This window comes from Peromyscus eremicus, chromosome 1 (assembly GCF_949786415.1).
Source record: "Peromyscus eremicus chromosome 1, PerEre_H2_v1, whole genome shotgun sequence".
Lineage (NCBI taxonomy): Eukaryota > Metazoa > Chordata > Mammalia > Rodentia > Cricetidae > Peromyscus > Peromyscus eremicus.
In genome coordinates, this window is record NC_081416.1 from 164,169,324 (window position 1) to 164,184,298 (window position 14,975).

At 48.2% G+C, this 14,975-nt stretch overlaps 1 protein-coding gene across 1 annotated transcript; it reads right to left on the bottom strand.

Annotated features, from left to right (window-relative positions):
* Positions 1 to 2,095: 2,095 nt before the first annotated feature.
* Dhdh (dihydrodiol dehydrogenase) lies at positions 2,096 to 13,973 on the bottom strand. Its single transcript, XM_059279119.1, has 7 exons — positions 13,853 to 13,973; positions 13,246 to 13,357; positions 12,281 to 12,444; positions 9,832 to 10,084; positions 6,085 to 6,209; positions 3,012 to 3,159; positions 2,096 to 2,786 (listed from the first exon to the last, which is right to left on the bottom strand). The coding sequence occupies exons 1-7, from the start codon at positions 13,940 to 13,942 to the stop codon at positions 2,680 to 2,682; spliced, it is 999 nt and encodes a 332-aa protein (XP_059135102.1). The 5' UTR covers positions 13,943 to 13,973; the 3' UTR covers positions 2,096 to 2,679.
* Between the last annotated feature and the right edge of the window lie 1,002 nt (positions 13,974 to 14,975).

Below are 14,975 nucleotides of genomic sequence, written 5' to 3' on the forward strand. Positions count from 1 at the left end.
ATATCTGCCTCTGGGCCATGAGAAGTGAGTTTCCCATGAAAACTGAGGTAGAAAGAAATGTTGTGATTTGTTTTCCCATTGGTTCATATACTGGAGAAGATAGGTAGGTCCTCGGCATCATGTGAAGAGGTCGTGGGACCTTTAAGAGGAATTACCTAATGGGAGGACATTGGGGCACTGCCTTGGAAGGAGCTAGAGTAGATCTCATGAAGTCCTGTTGGGTTTTCTGCCTCTCGAGTGCTGGGATTGAAGGCATGCCCAGCAATGGGGGCTTTTTTTTTATTTTAAGATTTATTCATTTCATTTTATGTGTATGAGTGTTTTGCTTGTGTGCTTAAATGTTCACCACATGTGTGCTTGGTGCCCATGGAAGTCAGAAGAGGGTGTTGGATCTAGAAGTGGAGTTACAGATGGTTGTGAGCTACCATGTGGGCGCTGGGAATTGAACCCAGGTCCTCTGCAATAGCAACAAGTGCTCTTAACATCTGAGCCATCTCTCTAGCCCCTTGTTTTATTTATTTATTTTTTTTTAAGAGAGCAGGTTGTTGGGCTATAGATGTAGCTCCATTGGCAGAGTGTCTACCATGCATAATACCCTGGTTTGCAAAGCCAGGACAGCCAGAAATTTGGTGGTTTTTCAAGACAGGGTTCCCCATGTAATAGCTCTGGCTGTCCCAGAACTGGCTTTGTAGACCAGGCTGGCCTCAAACTCAGAGAGATCGACTCAGAGAGATGGACCTACCTCTGCCTCCTGAGTGCTGGGAGTAAAGGTGTGCGCCACCACCACCTGGCTGATTTTTTTTTAGATGTATTTATTTTATTTTATTTGTATGAGTGTTTTAAAAGCCTGTGAATGAAAATAAATAAATAAGAAAAAACATAATTGCTCCTAGGTATAGTGGAGGAGACAGTTTATTGTAGATAAAAGGGAGAATGTATGTTGAGGCAGGGACATCTGGAAAAGTCCACAGTGGACATGACCAGACTGACCTAGGTCATGTGGGGAGAGGGGGAGGGGAAGGGAAAGAAGGAGAGAGGGGAACCAGGTGCAACAGCCAAGAAGGCCAGGTACACAAGGGGGCGGGTAACCGGAATGTCTGGATTATATAGGGAAGAGCCTCTAGGGGAAGGGCAGCCCAGCCCCTAGACAGGAGAGTCCAGTGTAGAGGGCTGAGGGATGCTGGGAGAAGCTGGCGGCCAGGTCGGCTTTGATATGTTAAATAGGCGCCTCAGCTGTTTGTCCCAGGGTTTGAGACCCAACAGTCTGCATGTTTGTGGTGTACCCCGCTATGCCTGGTACCCAGAGATCAGGAGAAGGCATCGGGGTTCTCTGGAACTGGGGTTAAAGACAGTTGTGAACCACTTTGTGAATTCAATCTTCATCTTTTTTTCTTTTTTGGTTTTTCGAGAAAGGGTTTCTCTGTGTAGCCCTGGCTGTCCTGGATCTTGCTCTGTAGACCAGAGCTGGCCTCGAACTCACAGAGATCCTCCGGGCTCTGCCTCCCAAGTGCTGGGATTAAAGGCGTGCGCCACCACCTCCCGGCCATATCTTCATCTTCTTCAAAACCAACAAGTACTATTAACTACTGGGTCATCTCTCCAGCTGCAGTGTCTCTGTCTGACCTCCCCACCACCCCCAAGTCCTCACCGCCACCATTCCCTCTCCAGGGTCTCACCTTGTAACTGGCCGGCCTGAAATTTGCTATGTAGACCAGGCTGGTCTTGAACTCATAGTTACCTGCCTGCTTTTGCCTCTGAGTGCTGGGATTAAAAGCATGCACCATTACACCCAGCTGCCATACCCACTCTTTTTTTTTTTTGTTTTTGTTTTTGTTTTGTTTTGTTTTTTGTTTTTCGAGACAGGGTTTCTCTGTGTAGCTTTGTGCCTGTCCTGGAACTCACTTGGTAGCCCAGGCTGGCCTCGAACTCACAGAGATCCGCCTGGCTCTGCCTCCCGAGTGCTGGGATTAAAGGCGTGCGCCACCACCGCCCAGCTGCCATACCCACTCTTAATCAGTCTCTAACAGGGAACCAATCTCAGGGAAAGGGAGAGGGACAGAGAAAGTCGGAGCAAGCATGACATAGTCACTGGGTATTTCACATTCCTTCAAGGCTATTTTGGGTTTCTCACTGTAGAGTAACAGGCCAGTGGAAAATCACCCTGCCCCTGGACTGTCCCCAAACCTGGGACTTTGAAATCCTCACCCCCATGACCCAGGATTAATGGCCTAGTAGTACTTCTGACTGTTCTTATACATTTCTACTAGCTTAATGTGCATGCTTCAAAGACCATACAAAAGCCTGCTCCTCTGCCCAGCCCACTGCTCTCTTTGTTCTGGTCAGAGGTAGCTGCCATTCTGGGTTTCTTCCCAATAAACCTCTTGTGTGAAGTTTGTTGCATGGTGTGACTATGGTATTCCTTGGCTCCAGATCGCCAAGATCCCCTTGGACCAGAAACCCCTTTCATTCACGCTTCCCAAAGCAGCATCCTGGTGAATCTGAGGGCAGGTGATGATAGAATGTACAGTAAGAACAAAAGCAAGGTGACTTTCAGGAGCCCAGAAAGGGAGTGGTTTCCAACATGAGCACTTGAACTGTTGTACAAAAATAACTCCAAAGCAAAGAGGGTCAAGCTAGGATGCCTCAAGTATGAAAAATTATTGCTTGCCATGTCCATCATCATTTATCCTGGGGGAAGACGACTCCAATAGCCTTCCTCACCTCCTCCAGGATTTCAGCCAAGAGCTCACTCTCTGCCAGAGGAATTACAGGACTTTCCTTAAGACCTAGGAGGAGAGAGCACAGGAAGACTCATCCAAAACCCACACACCAACACCAAGAAGAATACAATTCCCAGAAGGACCCAGGGAATAGGCGGGGTGGTTTGAGAGGGTGTATGTTCCTCGGCATCCTGGGAAATGTAGTTCTAAATAGCTGTTTGCCTTTGAGGGTAGGAAGGAGAACCACCTTCTGCTTAGACTGACACTGGGCTGCAGTCCTCCTCTCCTTACCTTTACGCAGGCACTCACGGACGTGGTTGGCTTCATAACTCAAGCACGATGAATTTAAAAAATTGTACTCTTTCCTGAGGACAGGCGAAGGGAACTCTTTATGCTTGTCATTCACCACCAGCTCTGTTGGGCACCATGTTTTGCGAATCTGGAGAAAGATAACAATGAATACTACTCAGCCCTTACCAACAAGGCTTCGAGGGCTTTACTCCTAACAGCAGGGATGAGCTCTGGCACCCGAGAGCTAAGGGTTCACCCCTATTCTGTTTGTGAGGTTCAAGCCTGCCTCTTGCCTAAATTGGGTTTGAAAAGTTGGCTTCTTAGCAACGATCCTGTCATACTAAGACGCTGTTGTCTCCTTGGAATCAAAACTACCTTAGACTTGAGGACCAGCTCCTCCTTCAGCCAAGTAATAAAGACTCACTGCCACATTGTAGGCTGGTATCATCACTCTTGGCTCCCATCATTTTTTTTTTTTTTTTGAGACAGTGGTAGGTGTGTATGTGTGTATGTGTGGGGGTGTCTCATGTAGCCCAGGCTGAATTCCAACTCGCAGTGAAACTGAGGTTGACCTTGGACTTCTGATTCTTCTGCCTGATATTACAAGCATGTGCCGCCATACCTGGTTTCCATAGAACACCTTCTGTAGCGTAGCAAAAGACCCCACAGAGACATTGCATCTGGCTTAACTCCAGAGTGATAGTACCTAGGCTTTGAGCTACCTTTTGTTACTGTTACCTTTTGTTCGGAGTGTTTGATTCTTTTTTTTTTTTTTTTTTTTTTTTTTTTTTTTTTAATGTGACTCAGGCCACAGGCTCTGGTTTTTATTTGGAGGTAGAATAGTCTATGTTCCCATCTCACTCTTGCCCTGATTCCAGGTTCTGCTTCTGGGTAGAATTTAGAGACTTGGTGTTGGGCAAAGGGACACATTTCATAGACATAATAAACTAAAGGGGAAATTGTGGAACCAAGACAGTCACCGTGGAGTTTGAAACACTAAATGCCTATTGTCCAAGTATCCTTCTGTGAAGAAGATGAGGCAATCTCACAGATCATTTCTTGGACTGGACATCAGCTGTAGCTGAGTGGTCAGACTCTCCCTCCACATTCTGCTTCTCCAGTCTCTTGGTGAAGAGTGTTTTGGTGGATGGTGGAGGCCCCCACACCCTCAGTGCACTGTGACAGCCTAAAGATGTCCTTCAGGCAGAGAATGGGCACCAGGTGAGGCTGCATCTTCTTTGGTGAAGAGAGCAGGTCCTGGAAGTCCTCTTGCTCCTTAGGAGGGTACACTGGAGCAGCAGCTCCCATTGCCTCAAATCTTGGCTTCCACAGTGGTCCTGACCTGGGCCGTGCTCTGCTGCTGCCAGGCTAGCAGCTCCTGGTGTTGGAAGTGTTTGGTTCTTATCTGAGTTCTTCCTGAAGGATTCAGAGCTTTTGCAAAACTAGTAACTAGAGGACTTGGCAAACTAAGAGGTCTCATGGCTGAGAAATGCTTAGGTAAATGCTTCCTTCAAACAACTGCAGATAAGAGGTTTTGGTAAGTGGAAGTTGCTTGCTTAAAGGTATAAATCCTGCTGGGCGGTGGTGACACAGGCCTCTAATGCCAGCACTTGGGAGGCAGAAGCAGGCAATCTCTATGCATTCAAGGCCAACCTGGTCTACAAAGTGAGTTCAAGGACAGCCAGAGCTGTGTAACACAGAGAAACCCTGTCTCCAAAAACAAAAAGAGAAGGGTGTAAATTCTGAAACAATAAAAAAGTTTTTTGCAGAGCAATGGGCAGTCAGTTCACCAGAAGCTGATTCCCATGCTTTTGCTAAGCCCAAATTCATCCTAGAGTGGCCCTTTTTCTTCCAAGGGCCCACACAAAACAAGACTGACAACCTTCCTTCTTAGCTGGTAGAAGATCTGGAAGCAGTAGCCCTCTGCCCCTTGTATGACAGAATTCAAACACTGAGAGGTCAGGAGGAACATGGGGAAGAATGGGAGAAGTCCTTCAAAATGCAGGAAAAGGCTCAGAGTATTCCACAGCTTGACTTGCTGTAGATAGGATTTCTTTCTCTTCAGATTTTTAGTGCTGTGCACTAAAAGGTGTTCTACGACTGAGCCGTGCACACAGCCCCTCACTGGAGGATTCTAGGCAGGTACTAGATCCCTGTCTCCAGATTCTCTTTCCGCATTTTGTTTTTGAAGGTATTGCTAAGTAGTTCAGACTGTCCTTGAAATTCCTCTGTAGCCCAGAATGGCCTGGACCTATGACTCCCCCTGCACTTTTAGACCCAGCAGGACCTCCTTTCTTTGGCAGCAAGGTAGCAAATGCAGGGTACCATATATGCGAGTCATGTCTTCCAGTGAGCCAAGCTTTCATACCCAAAATAGGAGTTCTTTCTAGCAACGGCATTCCAGGATTCCAGGAAAATCTGACCTTTGGTGATATACAGATTGTGTCTGGGAACAACTGGAAAGTCCTAAGCATGGCTAGCTTTATGTTTAGAACATAAACTGTTCACAGCAGAGGTGCGTGGCTGGAGGGTGGGCCTGGGAGGTTATATCCACTCTTGGTGCTCACCTGAGTTCTTGGCTTCCTAGCTGTTATGATATCAACAAACTGTGTGGAAAGCTTCCGTTGCTACAGACCAAATTGGTTCAGTCTCCTTGCCTTCCCACCATGATAACCGACAGGTCTTGAACCCTGAGCCAAAATGAGCCTTACATTACATAACCTCAGTTACATTACTTCTGTTAGATAATGGTCACCGGAACAGGAAAAGTAGCAAATATCACTGGAAAGAACGCAGGGCTAGAGTATAACTTGGTGGCAGAGCACCTGTTTGGCAGTCGGGAAGGCCAGGCTTCCATTCCTAGCACCAAAAAGCAAACGTCAAAAGAGCTGGTTTGTCCTAAGGCCTCAGAATATGGGACTGTGGTCTTGGGGCTGAAACTCCATCCCTTGGCTTGGTTGTTAAGGAGTCTGAATGTCTCAGAAGCAGGGTAAAAGAATGGTTACTTCAGCTCTAGAATCCCCCTCTAAGGTTGCTGTACAGGCTCCCAGCACTCGGACATGGGATGTCTCACCTGGGCCATGCCCTTGGTGCCAGCCACATATGCTGTGTTAGTGAGGTTGGAGGTGATGCTGCAGGTGAGGCTGCCATGGACCCCTCCTGGGTACTGAAGAAGCACACTGACAGTGTCATCCACACCTGTAACGAAAGCACAGGGCAGCACAGGGCAGCACAGGGCAGCACAGGGCAGCACAGGGCAGCACAGGGGTACCGGGTGAGTCCTGGGACAGACTGAAACAGGCCTCCAACCTTGGCCCAAACACTTGGCCTGGGTTTTGTTGGTGGTGTTTTGTTTCATCTCTGGTTTTGTTTTTGTTTTTGTTTTTGTTTTTGCAGGGTTTTGTTTATTTGTTTGAGACAGAATCTTCTGGAGCTTGGGCTCATACCAAACTTCTTAGGGATTAGACAATTATTTACAGATCCTCTTGCCTCTACTTCCTAAGAGTTGGGATTACAGACAGACACCACCATGCTTGGCTGAATAGTTTTTTTTTTTTTTTTTTCTTCTTCTTTTTTTTTTTTTTTTTTTTTTTCCCGAGACAGGGTTTCTCTGTGTAGCTTTGGAGCCTGTCCTGGAACTCACTCTGAAGACCAGGCTGGCCTTGAACTCACAGATATCCACCTGCCTCTGCCTTCCGAGGGCTGGGATTAAAGGTGTGCGCCACCACCGCCCGGCTTGTTTGTTTTTCAAGGCAGCGTTTCTCTGTGTGGTCCTGGCTGGCCTGGAATTCACAGAGATCTGTCTGCTTCTGCCTCTTGAGTGCCAGGATTAAAAGCATGCTATTGTACAGCCCCAAAACTCACTTTTTAAAGGTATTACTTTCTGAATGAGTAAATGACTAAATGAACCTACTCTTTCGAAAATATGCATTGTATTTTTATTTGTGTGTGTGCGCGTGTGCGTGTGCGTGTGCGTGTGCGTGTGTGTGTGTGTGTGTGTGTGTGTTGGGGAGTGCCTGTGGAGACCTGAAGAGGGTTTTGGATCTCCTGTATCTGGAGTTACAGGTAATTGTGAATGGGTGCTGCAAACTGAACTGAGGTTGTCTGTAAAAGCAGTAAGCATTTAATCACAGTACCACCCTGAACGACCCTTTCCTGTAAAGAACCAACTTTGTAATGTTGTTACAATCATTCCATTAATCCAGGTAGAAAAGACCAAAATAACTTACAAAGTTACAGAGATCACAGATAAGCCATTAGTGTTACTTTAAAATGAAATCAAGACCTGAGCATGTAGGTGGGTTGTAGAGTGCTTGCCTGATGAGGGGAAGAAAGGGTGGAATCGGCATGGCAGAACAGACCTGCATTCTCAGCACCTGGAAGGCTGAGGCAGGAGGACCAGGAGTTCGTGGTCTTCTTGAGCTACAATTTGCGTTCAAGGCCAGCTTGTGCTACTTGAGACACTGTGGCAGGAAAATTTAAAACAACAGTAATAATTAAAAGCAATATAAAACAAACAAAGAAACCAAAAAAAAAAAAAAAAAAAAAAAGAGGAGGCTGGAGAGATTGTTCAGTGGTTAAAAGCACAACTGCTCTTCCAGAGGCTCTGAAGAGGCCTAACTTAATATCAGTGTAGCCATGGCAGGCTGCAGACTAACAATACTGGGACTAGGCCTCACCATTACAACAACCAGGAAAAGCCACAAACTGTACCCTGCGGGGGACCAATCAGAATTGAGACAAACAAGTATTAAATGCTCTAGAACATAAAGGATAGCTTACATAATCTGTATATAAATGGCCACTTTCCTTGCAGCAACGCCAGTACCAATCCCTGTTTGACAAGGCTTCTGTTACTTCACTCCCGACCAATAGGAGTTCAACCCCCATCTAAATCTGGATTCCCCTACCCTCCCAATCCTTTACTCCTTAAAAACCCTGCCTCAACTGAGCTCTATGCTCTCTTCGATCTAATCTCTATGTCAGACAGGGTTTCTCTGTGTAACAACCCTGGCTGTCCTGGAACTCATCTGTAGACCAGGCTGGCCTTGAACTCAGATATCCATCTGCCTCTGCCTCCCGAGTGCTGGGATTAAAGGCGTGCGCCACCACCGCCCGGCTGATTTATTTATTTTTATTTGGTGAGTGTGTTTGTATGTCCACCACTTGCATGCTTGGTGTCCAAGGAGGTTACAAGAAGGTTTCAGATCCCTTGGTACTGGAGTTACAGATGCGAACCACCATGGGGGTGTTGGGAATTGAGCCCAAATCCTCTTGCAGAGCATCGATGACCCTTAACTTCTGATCCATCTCTCCAGTGACCAGCTTTGTTTTATTTTGGTTGATTTGCGGGGCAGATCTCACTTTGTAGCTGTGTCTGGCCTGGGGCTCACTATGTAAAGCAGACTGGCCTGAAAGACACGGAGATTCACCTGCCTCTGCCTCCAGATTAAAGCATGGCACCACCATACCTGGCTAATTGTATATATATATGTATATATATATATGTATATATGTATATATAATTGTATATATATGTATATATAATTGTGTGTATATATAAAAATATATAAAAAATGTATATATTTTCCTAGACAGGGTTTCTCTGTGTAGTTTTTGTTTTGTTTTGTTTTGTTTTTGTTTTTGTTTTTTTTTTTTTGGTTTTTCGAGACAGGGTTTCTCTGTGTAGCTTTGCGCCTTTCCTGGAACTCGCTTTGGAGACCAGGCTGGCCTCGAACTCACAGAGATCCGCCTGCCTCTGCCTCCCAAGTGTTGTGATTAAAGGCGTGTGCCACCACCTCCCGGCTATTTCTTTTTCTTTCTTCCGTTTTTGGTTTTCTCTATATGGCCCTGGCTGTCCTGTAACTTGCTTGGTAGACCAGTTTGGCCCTAAATTCAGAGTTCCACCTGCTTCTGCCTCCTGAGTGCTAGGATTAAAGGCATGTACCACCACCACCACCCAACACCAACCGTTTGTATTTAAGTGGAGTGCTGGGATTAAAGGCGTGCGCCACCACCGCCCGGCTTGGTGTAGTTTTTGGTGCCTGTCCTGGATCTCCATCTGTAGACCAGGCTGGCCTTGAACTCACAGAGATCAACCTGGCTCTGCCTCCCAAGTGTTGTGATTAAAGGCGTGTGCCACCACCTCCCGGCTATTTCTTTTTCTTTCTTCCGTTTTTGGTTTTCTCTATATGGCCCTGGCTGTCCTGTAACTTGCTTGGTAGACCAGTTTGGCCCTAAATTCAGAGTTCCACCTGCTTCTGCCTCCTGAGTGCTAGGATTAAAGGCATGTACCACCACCACCACCCAACACCAACCGTTTGTATTTAAGTGCTAACCATTTGTCTTAACAGTTACTTCAATTCTTCATCGACTCCCACAACACCCCTATTATTAGCATTTGACCAGTCAAGTAATTAAGACTCAGCCATCTAGTTTCTGATCATGTGGTCTAGTGACACGTATGCCCACTGGAGAGCTGACCTGCTGAAATAGTAAAAGAGTGCAGGGTGGAGCTGGGAGCCAGGTTCTTAAGGAGACATTGGGCCCTGCCTACCTTCCCGAGGATGCCCTAGTTCTTTCAACTACATTTCCCAGAAAGCCATGGGGTAGCCCCCTGCCTAAACCACATATACATATGCCTCTGGCGATTCTGGGAATGGTAGTTCTTTGTGTATCTAGTGCGTAGCTAGGAGAGGCGTCCCTCAAGGAAGTCCCTCTAGCGGTCTAACTTGATTTCTCTGGTGGTGGGGAGGAGGAGCAGGGGAGTTGAGAGAGAACGCCTCCTACTGCCCGCCATCTAGCTGAGAAAACGCAGTACCTGTTTCATGGATCCTTCCCACGGCCGAAATCTTCTCTGGCTTCTGCGCACCAAAGACCATGGAGAGAAACTGGACGCAGTAGATGCCTAGATCCAGCAGGCCGCCGCCGGCCTGGCTCCAGTCTCTGGACCGGGGTAAACGGTTTAAATCTAGCCCCATTTCTGCCCGGGCCACTCGTAGGTTCCCAACAGTTCCTTGGACCAAAACTTCCCGCAGAGCCTCCATGGCAGGAAAAAACCGGCTCCACAAGGCCTGCAAAGCGGAGTGGGGAGCCCAAGGAAATAGAGACATCAGTATTCAGGAGGTAATCAACCACACCTCCCTTAGGATCCTAGTCTTGAGGGATATCCATTGCTTCCCCTACCCAAAACACACCTCTAGCCTTCCACTTTCCAACTGGGACCATCACCTCGGTTTTCCTTTTCCAACTGTCTCTGTCCCATACACGTTTTTGTTCGTTTATTTTTTATTTTTTTAGATAGGGTATTATGTAGCCCAGGCTGCCTTCAAACTCATTATGTAACAGAAGTGAGTCTTAATTGAGGAACTACCTAGATCAGATTGGCCTGTGGGGGAGTGTCTTGATTTTTTAAATGATGTAGGAGGGCCCAGTTCACCACAGGCTTCACTATTTCTTTGGCAGGTGGGCCTGAACCCAGAGCCTTGGGTTAGGGAAGGGCTCTAGCCTCTTCCCTAAAGATGAGATAGCATCTCTAGCCCTTAAAAAACTTGAGGTTTGTGGGCATGGCCGGGCATGGCGGCACACACCTTTACTCCGTGCACTCGGGGATGCAGAAGCAGGTAGAGTTTGAGGCCAGCCTGTCTACATAGTGAATTCACGACAGCCAGGATTATCTCCAAAAAAGAAAAAAAAAAAAAAAAAAAAGGCCTTTGCCTGAAAAAGATTCTTCTCTGTGTGTGTCTCTCTCCAAACGCCCTGCCCTCTCTTCTCTCTCCCCTAAATTCTGACATGGAGAATGTTCCACACATTCTGAGGAAGTTCTGTCCCATTTGCTAAGGATTATGACAGCTATCATACTTGAATAAGCCGTCTGGCTGCACTTTCTGAGAAAGGGTCTCATGTAGTTCAGGCTGGCTTCAATCTCTCTCTGTAGCTGAAGATAACCTTGCACTTTTTAATAAAGTTTATTGTATTTGTGAGTCTGAATGTGCACATGTGCATGCAGGTGCCCCCAAAGGCCAGAAGAGGGCAGCAGATCCCCTGAAACTGGAGGTACAGGTGGCGTGGGCTGAGACCTGAACTCTGGTCCTCTGGAAGAACAGCCAGTGTTCTTAACTTCTAAGGCATCTCTCCAGTTCTAGGTGTAAACCCACCCTCCCTTCCTTCCTCTCTCCTTCCTTCTTTCTTCCTTTCTTTTTTTGAGACACAGTCTTGCAACCCTGCCTGGCTTGGAACTCACAAAGATCCCAGTGCTAAGATTGAAAGTGAGTGTCTACCACCATGCTGGGCAGCCTTGAACTTTTAATCCTCCTGCCTCTGCCTCCTTCCCAGTACTGAGATGTAGAAGTGAACCACCGCACCGGTTCATGTGGTGCTGAGGATGGAACCCAGGCAAACACTGTGCACAGAGCTACATCGCCAGCATCTCTTCAGCATCACTTGCTTGGCTGCTTCTTTTTCTTTCTTTTTTTTTTTTTTCTTTTTTGAGACAAGGTCTCACGGTATAGCTCTAACTGGCTGGAAATTTGCTAGGTAGACAAGGCTGGACTTGAACTCACAGAGATCCTCCTGCCTCTGCCTCCTGAGTGCTGGAATTAAAGCCGTGGGCCACCACTGCCCAGCTGAATCACTAATTTTGGACATCACACAGTTTGGTGGTGAATTTTTAGTCTCCCATTAGCCTTGCCATAGATGACATCTCTGACTAGAGCCATGGAATGGGTTAAAGACTGCACTGCCTTGAAGGTGACCTCCTCTGTGCTGGGGATGGAGCTCTGTTCTGCCGGAGAAAGAAGCTGTTCGTGTGCCAGTATTTCACTTTCCCCGGAAGAAGCTACTGTTCGTACCTGTGCTTTCCTCGGGTTCACAGAGCAAGCAGTAACCGGAAGACAACCGCAGCGTGTGCCTCTGGAAAGCTGAACTGCGTGCTGTGGGACTCTCCTGAGCCTCTGGTCTGCCCGACACTTCCCCAGAACTCCTTAGGGAAGTCTTGCACCAGCAACCCCAAAACAAAATGGCCTCTGTCTTTTTTGGTTTTCTTCCTTTCCAAATAAATACTTTTTCTAACCTGACCTTAGTCACTGGCCTCTCCAAGTGGGGAACAGTGAACTTGGATTTGTGCTTCCAACAGATGCTAGATTCAGTTACACCCGGGCCTCACCAAGATTCTGATCCTTTGGCATTTCGGCTGTGGGCAAGCTTGGGCAACTGTGTTTAGTACTGGCAGCTGGCGCTATGTGGAGGTCAGAAGGGCCCTCCAGGCTTACCTCCATCAGGAAGATGCCCTGAGAACGGGCCTCTGCAGCCATCTCCCGAACTTCTGCTGCATTCACACCCATGGGTTTCTCGCAAAGGACAGCCTTGCCCGCTGCCAGGCAGAGGAGCACCACTGACTTGTGCTGGGGGTGCTGGGTGGCGACGTAGGCCACCTCTGGAGTAGAGGGAAGGAGATAGTCAGCAGCACCGCCCACAAGGAGAGGCCTGTCGCCAACGGTCATGGACAAAGTGGTGTATCCAATCCTAATCGTCTCATTGAGAAGAGACTACCAAGCTTTGTGGAGGCTGAGGCAGGAGGATAACCAAATTGAGACCAGCCTGGGCTGTGTCAAATATCCAAGGGGCCAGGCATGGTAGCCCAGGCCTTTAATCCCAGCACTTAGAAACTGGAAACCAAGGCAGGCAGAGCTCTGTGAGTTTGAGGCCAGCCTGGTCTACATAGTGAGTTCCAGGTCAGCCAGGGCTACACAGTGAGACCCTCTCTCAAAATAAAACAAAGTGTTGGTATACAGCTCTGTGGAGCCTAAATTGTGAGGGTCGATCCCCAATGCTGCAAAATAAACAAAGAAACAAATTCGTAACAGATTCTCTAGCATCCTGAGAAATTTAAAACTTACCACTTGGCCTTAGCTACAACGGCCTGGCATCCAAGCACAATTTAATATTGTTAACCCAGCCTCTGGCCAAGTCATTTAATTCCAACTCTGCTTCCTACCCAGCTGAGCCTAAGCCTTTCCAAAGCCCCCTGCCAGTCAGCTGCACCTGCTTTTTTGGGGGGAGGGTGTCTTGGAACTCTCTCTGTAGATCACAGATCCCTCAGCCTCCTGAGTGCTGGGATTAAAGACGTGTGCCATGACAGCCCAGCATCAGGTGCACCTGCAGTCACATTTACCACAGCACAGGCAAGAGGCTGTGCCTAGCTCCGCCCCCCCCTTCTGTCATCCAGGCCACTCACCCACGTCTGGGTCCTTTGCTAGCTCCTCATAGGAGCCATATGCCTTGGGGATGTTGTGTTTCTGGGCAAACGCCTTCGCCCTGCTCAGGTCCCTCGCAGCCACTGCTACCACCTGGTGTCAGATTCAAAGGCTTGAGGTGGGACCATTGGAGAGAGAAAGTAGATGGGAGGCAAGCATGGGAAGAGGCTGAAACAGGGAGGCTAGAGCCTCCTCCACGACGGCTAGGGAAGATATTCCTGTCTGGAAGGAGGAGGAGGTGGATGGTAGAAAAGCCAGACTTATGCTGTGCCCAGGCTCAGGCCAGCCTCGGCTACAGAAGAGTCCAAGACCATCCTGGGTACATGGCAAGACTCTGTCTGAACAAGACGGGAGAGGAGGGCCCGGTCCCTGACTGCGCAACAGCTTCTCCTCCCTGTGGCTAAGATCCACCTCTGCAAACCTCGAGCACCTCAGCTTTAAGAGACTGGGGTGAAGAGGAGCGAGCTGAAAACAAGTCCCTTCTCCTCTCAGAGCCGCCCGCCACCCGTCTCTGACCTAGGGACTCTCCACCCTCAGACTCTCATCCCTCAGACCAGGGACCTCTTCCCTTAGACCGGGCTCTCGCACCTGGTGCTCCGAGGGAGGCAGGGAGCTCAGCATGGTGGTAAAGTCACTGGCGATTAAGCCAGCTGACACGATGCCCCAGCGCAGCGCCATCCTCACCACTGCCTGAGGTCTTCCGTCTGTGAGGAGCTGCCCCCGGCGGCTATTAAAGACAGACTGCTCTGCGGGGCTGGAGGCGGGGCCAGCGGAGCCCTGCACTGCTAGGCTGGACCTTCAGAGGAGCAGGACTTCACCTCTGCGTGTCTTCACTGAGACTTTGACCTTTAGGGACACAACTGAAGAGTTGTCAGAGAGAGAAGCAGGCATTTCTCCAGTGCTGGGCTCTGCTTCTCTCTCCGACAGTGCCTTACTCTGTTGCCCAGGCTGGCCTGGAATTCACAATATAGCCCAGGCTGCTGACCACAACTCAAGGCAACTCTCCTGCCTCAGCTTCCTGAGTGCAGGGATTACAGACGTACACCACCATGCTTGTTTTTTCAAGTGTCCTATCATTTTTATTTTGAGACAGGGTCTTGATATTGCTAGAAATTGGTCTGGAGTCTCAAGAAAATGACCACAGGATCCAAAGTATTTTTGGTGAGGCAAAATCTGTTGACTGGGGCATAGCTGTGCCAAATCAAGCAGCAGACACTCCCAGCAGGGACTTACTGGGTTTGTTTTCGTTGTTTAAATGTGTGTGTGTGTGTGTGTGTGTGTGTGTGTGTGTGTTTCCCCTGTATGTATGTATGTGTACCATGTGCATGCCTGGTTCTCTCAGAGGTCACAAGAGTGTTTCAGTGGCTGGAGAGATGGCTCAGCAGTTAAGAGCACTGGCTGCTCTTCCAGAGGGCCCAAGTTCAGTTCCCCAGGGCAGCTCACGACCATCTTTAACTCCAGTTCTAGGAGATCCAATGCCTTCTGTCCTTTATGCACACCACACATGTACACGGTACATATAAATGCAAACAGGCAAACCCTCAGAAACATAAAATAAATAGAAGAAGAAGAAACAAAACAGAAGAAGGTATTGGATCCCCTAGAACTGGAGTTATAGATGCTGTGAACCATTCATCCTGTGGGTGCTGGGAACCTAACCTGGGTCCTCTGTGAGAACAGTAAGTTCTCTTACTCGGATTATGTCTTTACA

What these genes read in the sequence shown, in the direction of transcription:
- Dhdh (XM_059279119.1), bottom strand. Translation starts at nt 13,942, where the DNA reads ATGGCGCTGCGCTGGGGCATCGTGTCAGCTGGCTTAATCGCCAGTGAC. An exon ending in TGCCTCCCTCGGAGCACCAG is followed by an intron (nt 13,358 to 13,852) that starts GTGCGAGAGCCC and finishes ATCTGACACCAG; the next exon opens with GTGGTAGCAGTGGCTGCGAG. An exon ending in CCGTGAGTGCCTGCGTAAAG is followed by an intron (nt 2,787 to 3,011) that starts GTAAGGAGAGGA and finishes CTCTCCTCCTAG; the next exon opens with GTCTTAAGGAAAGTCCTGTA.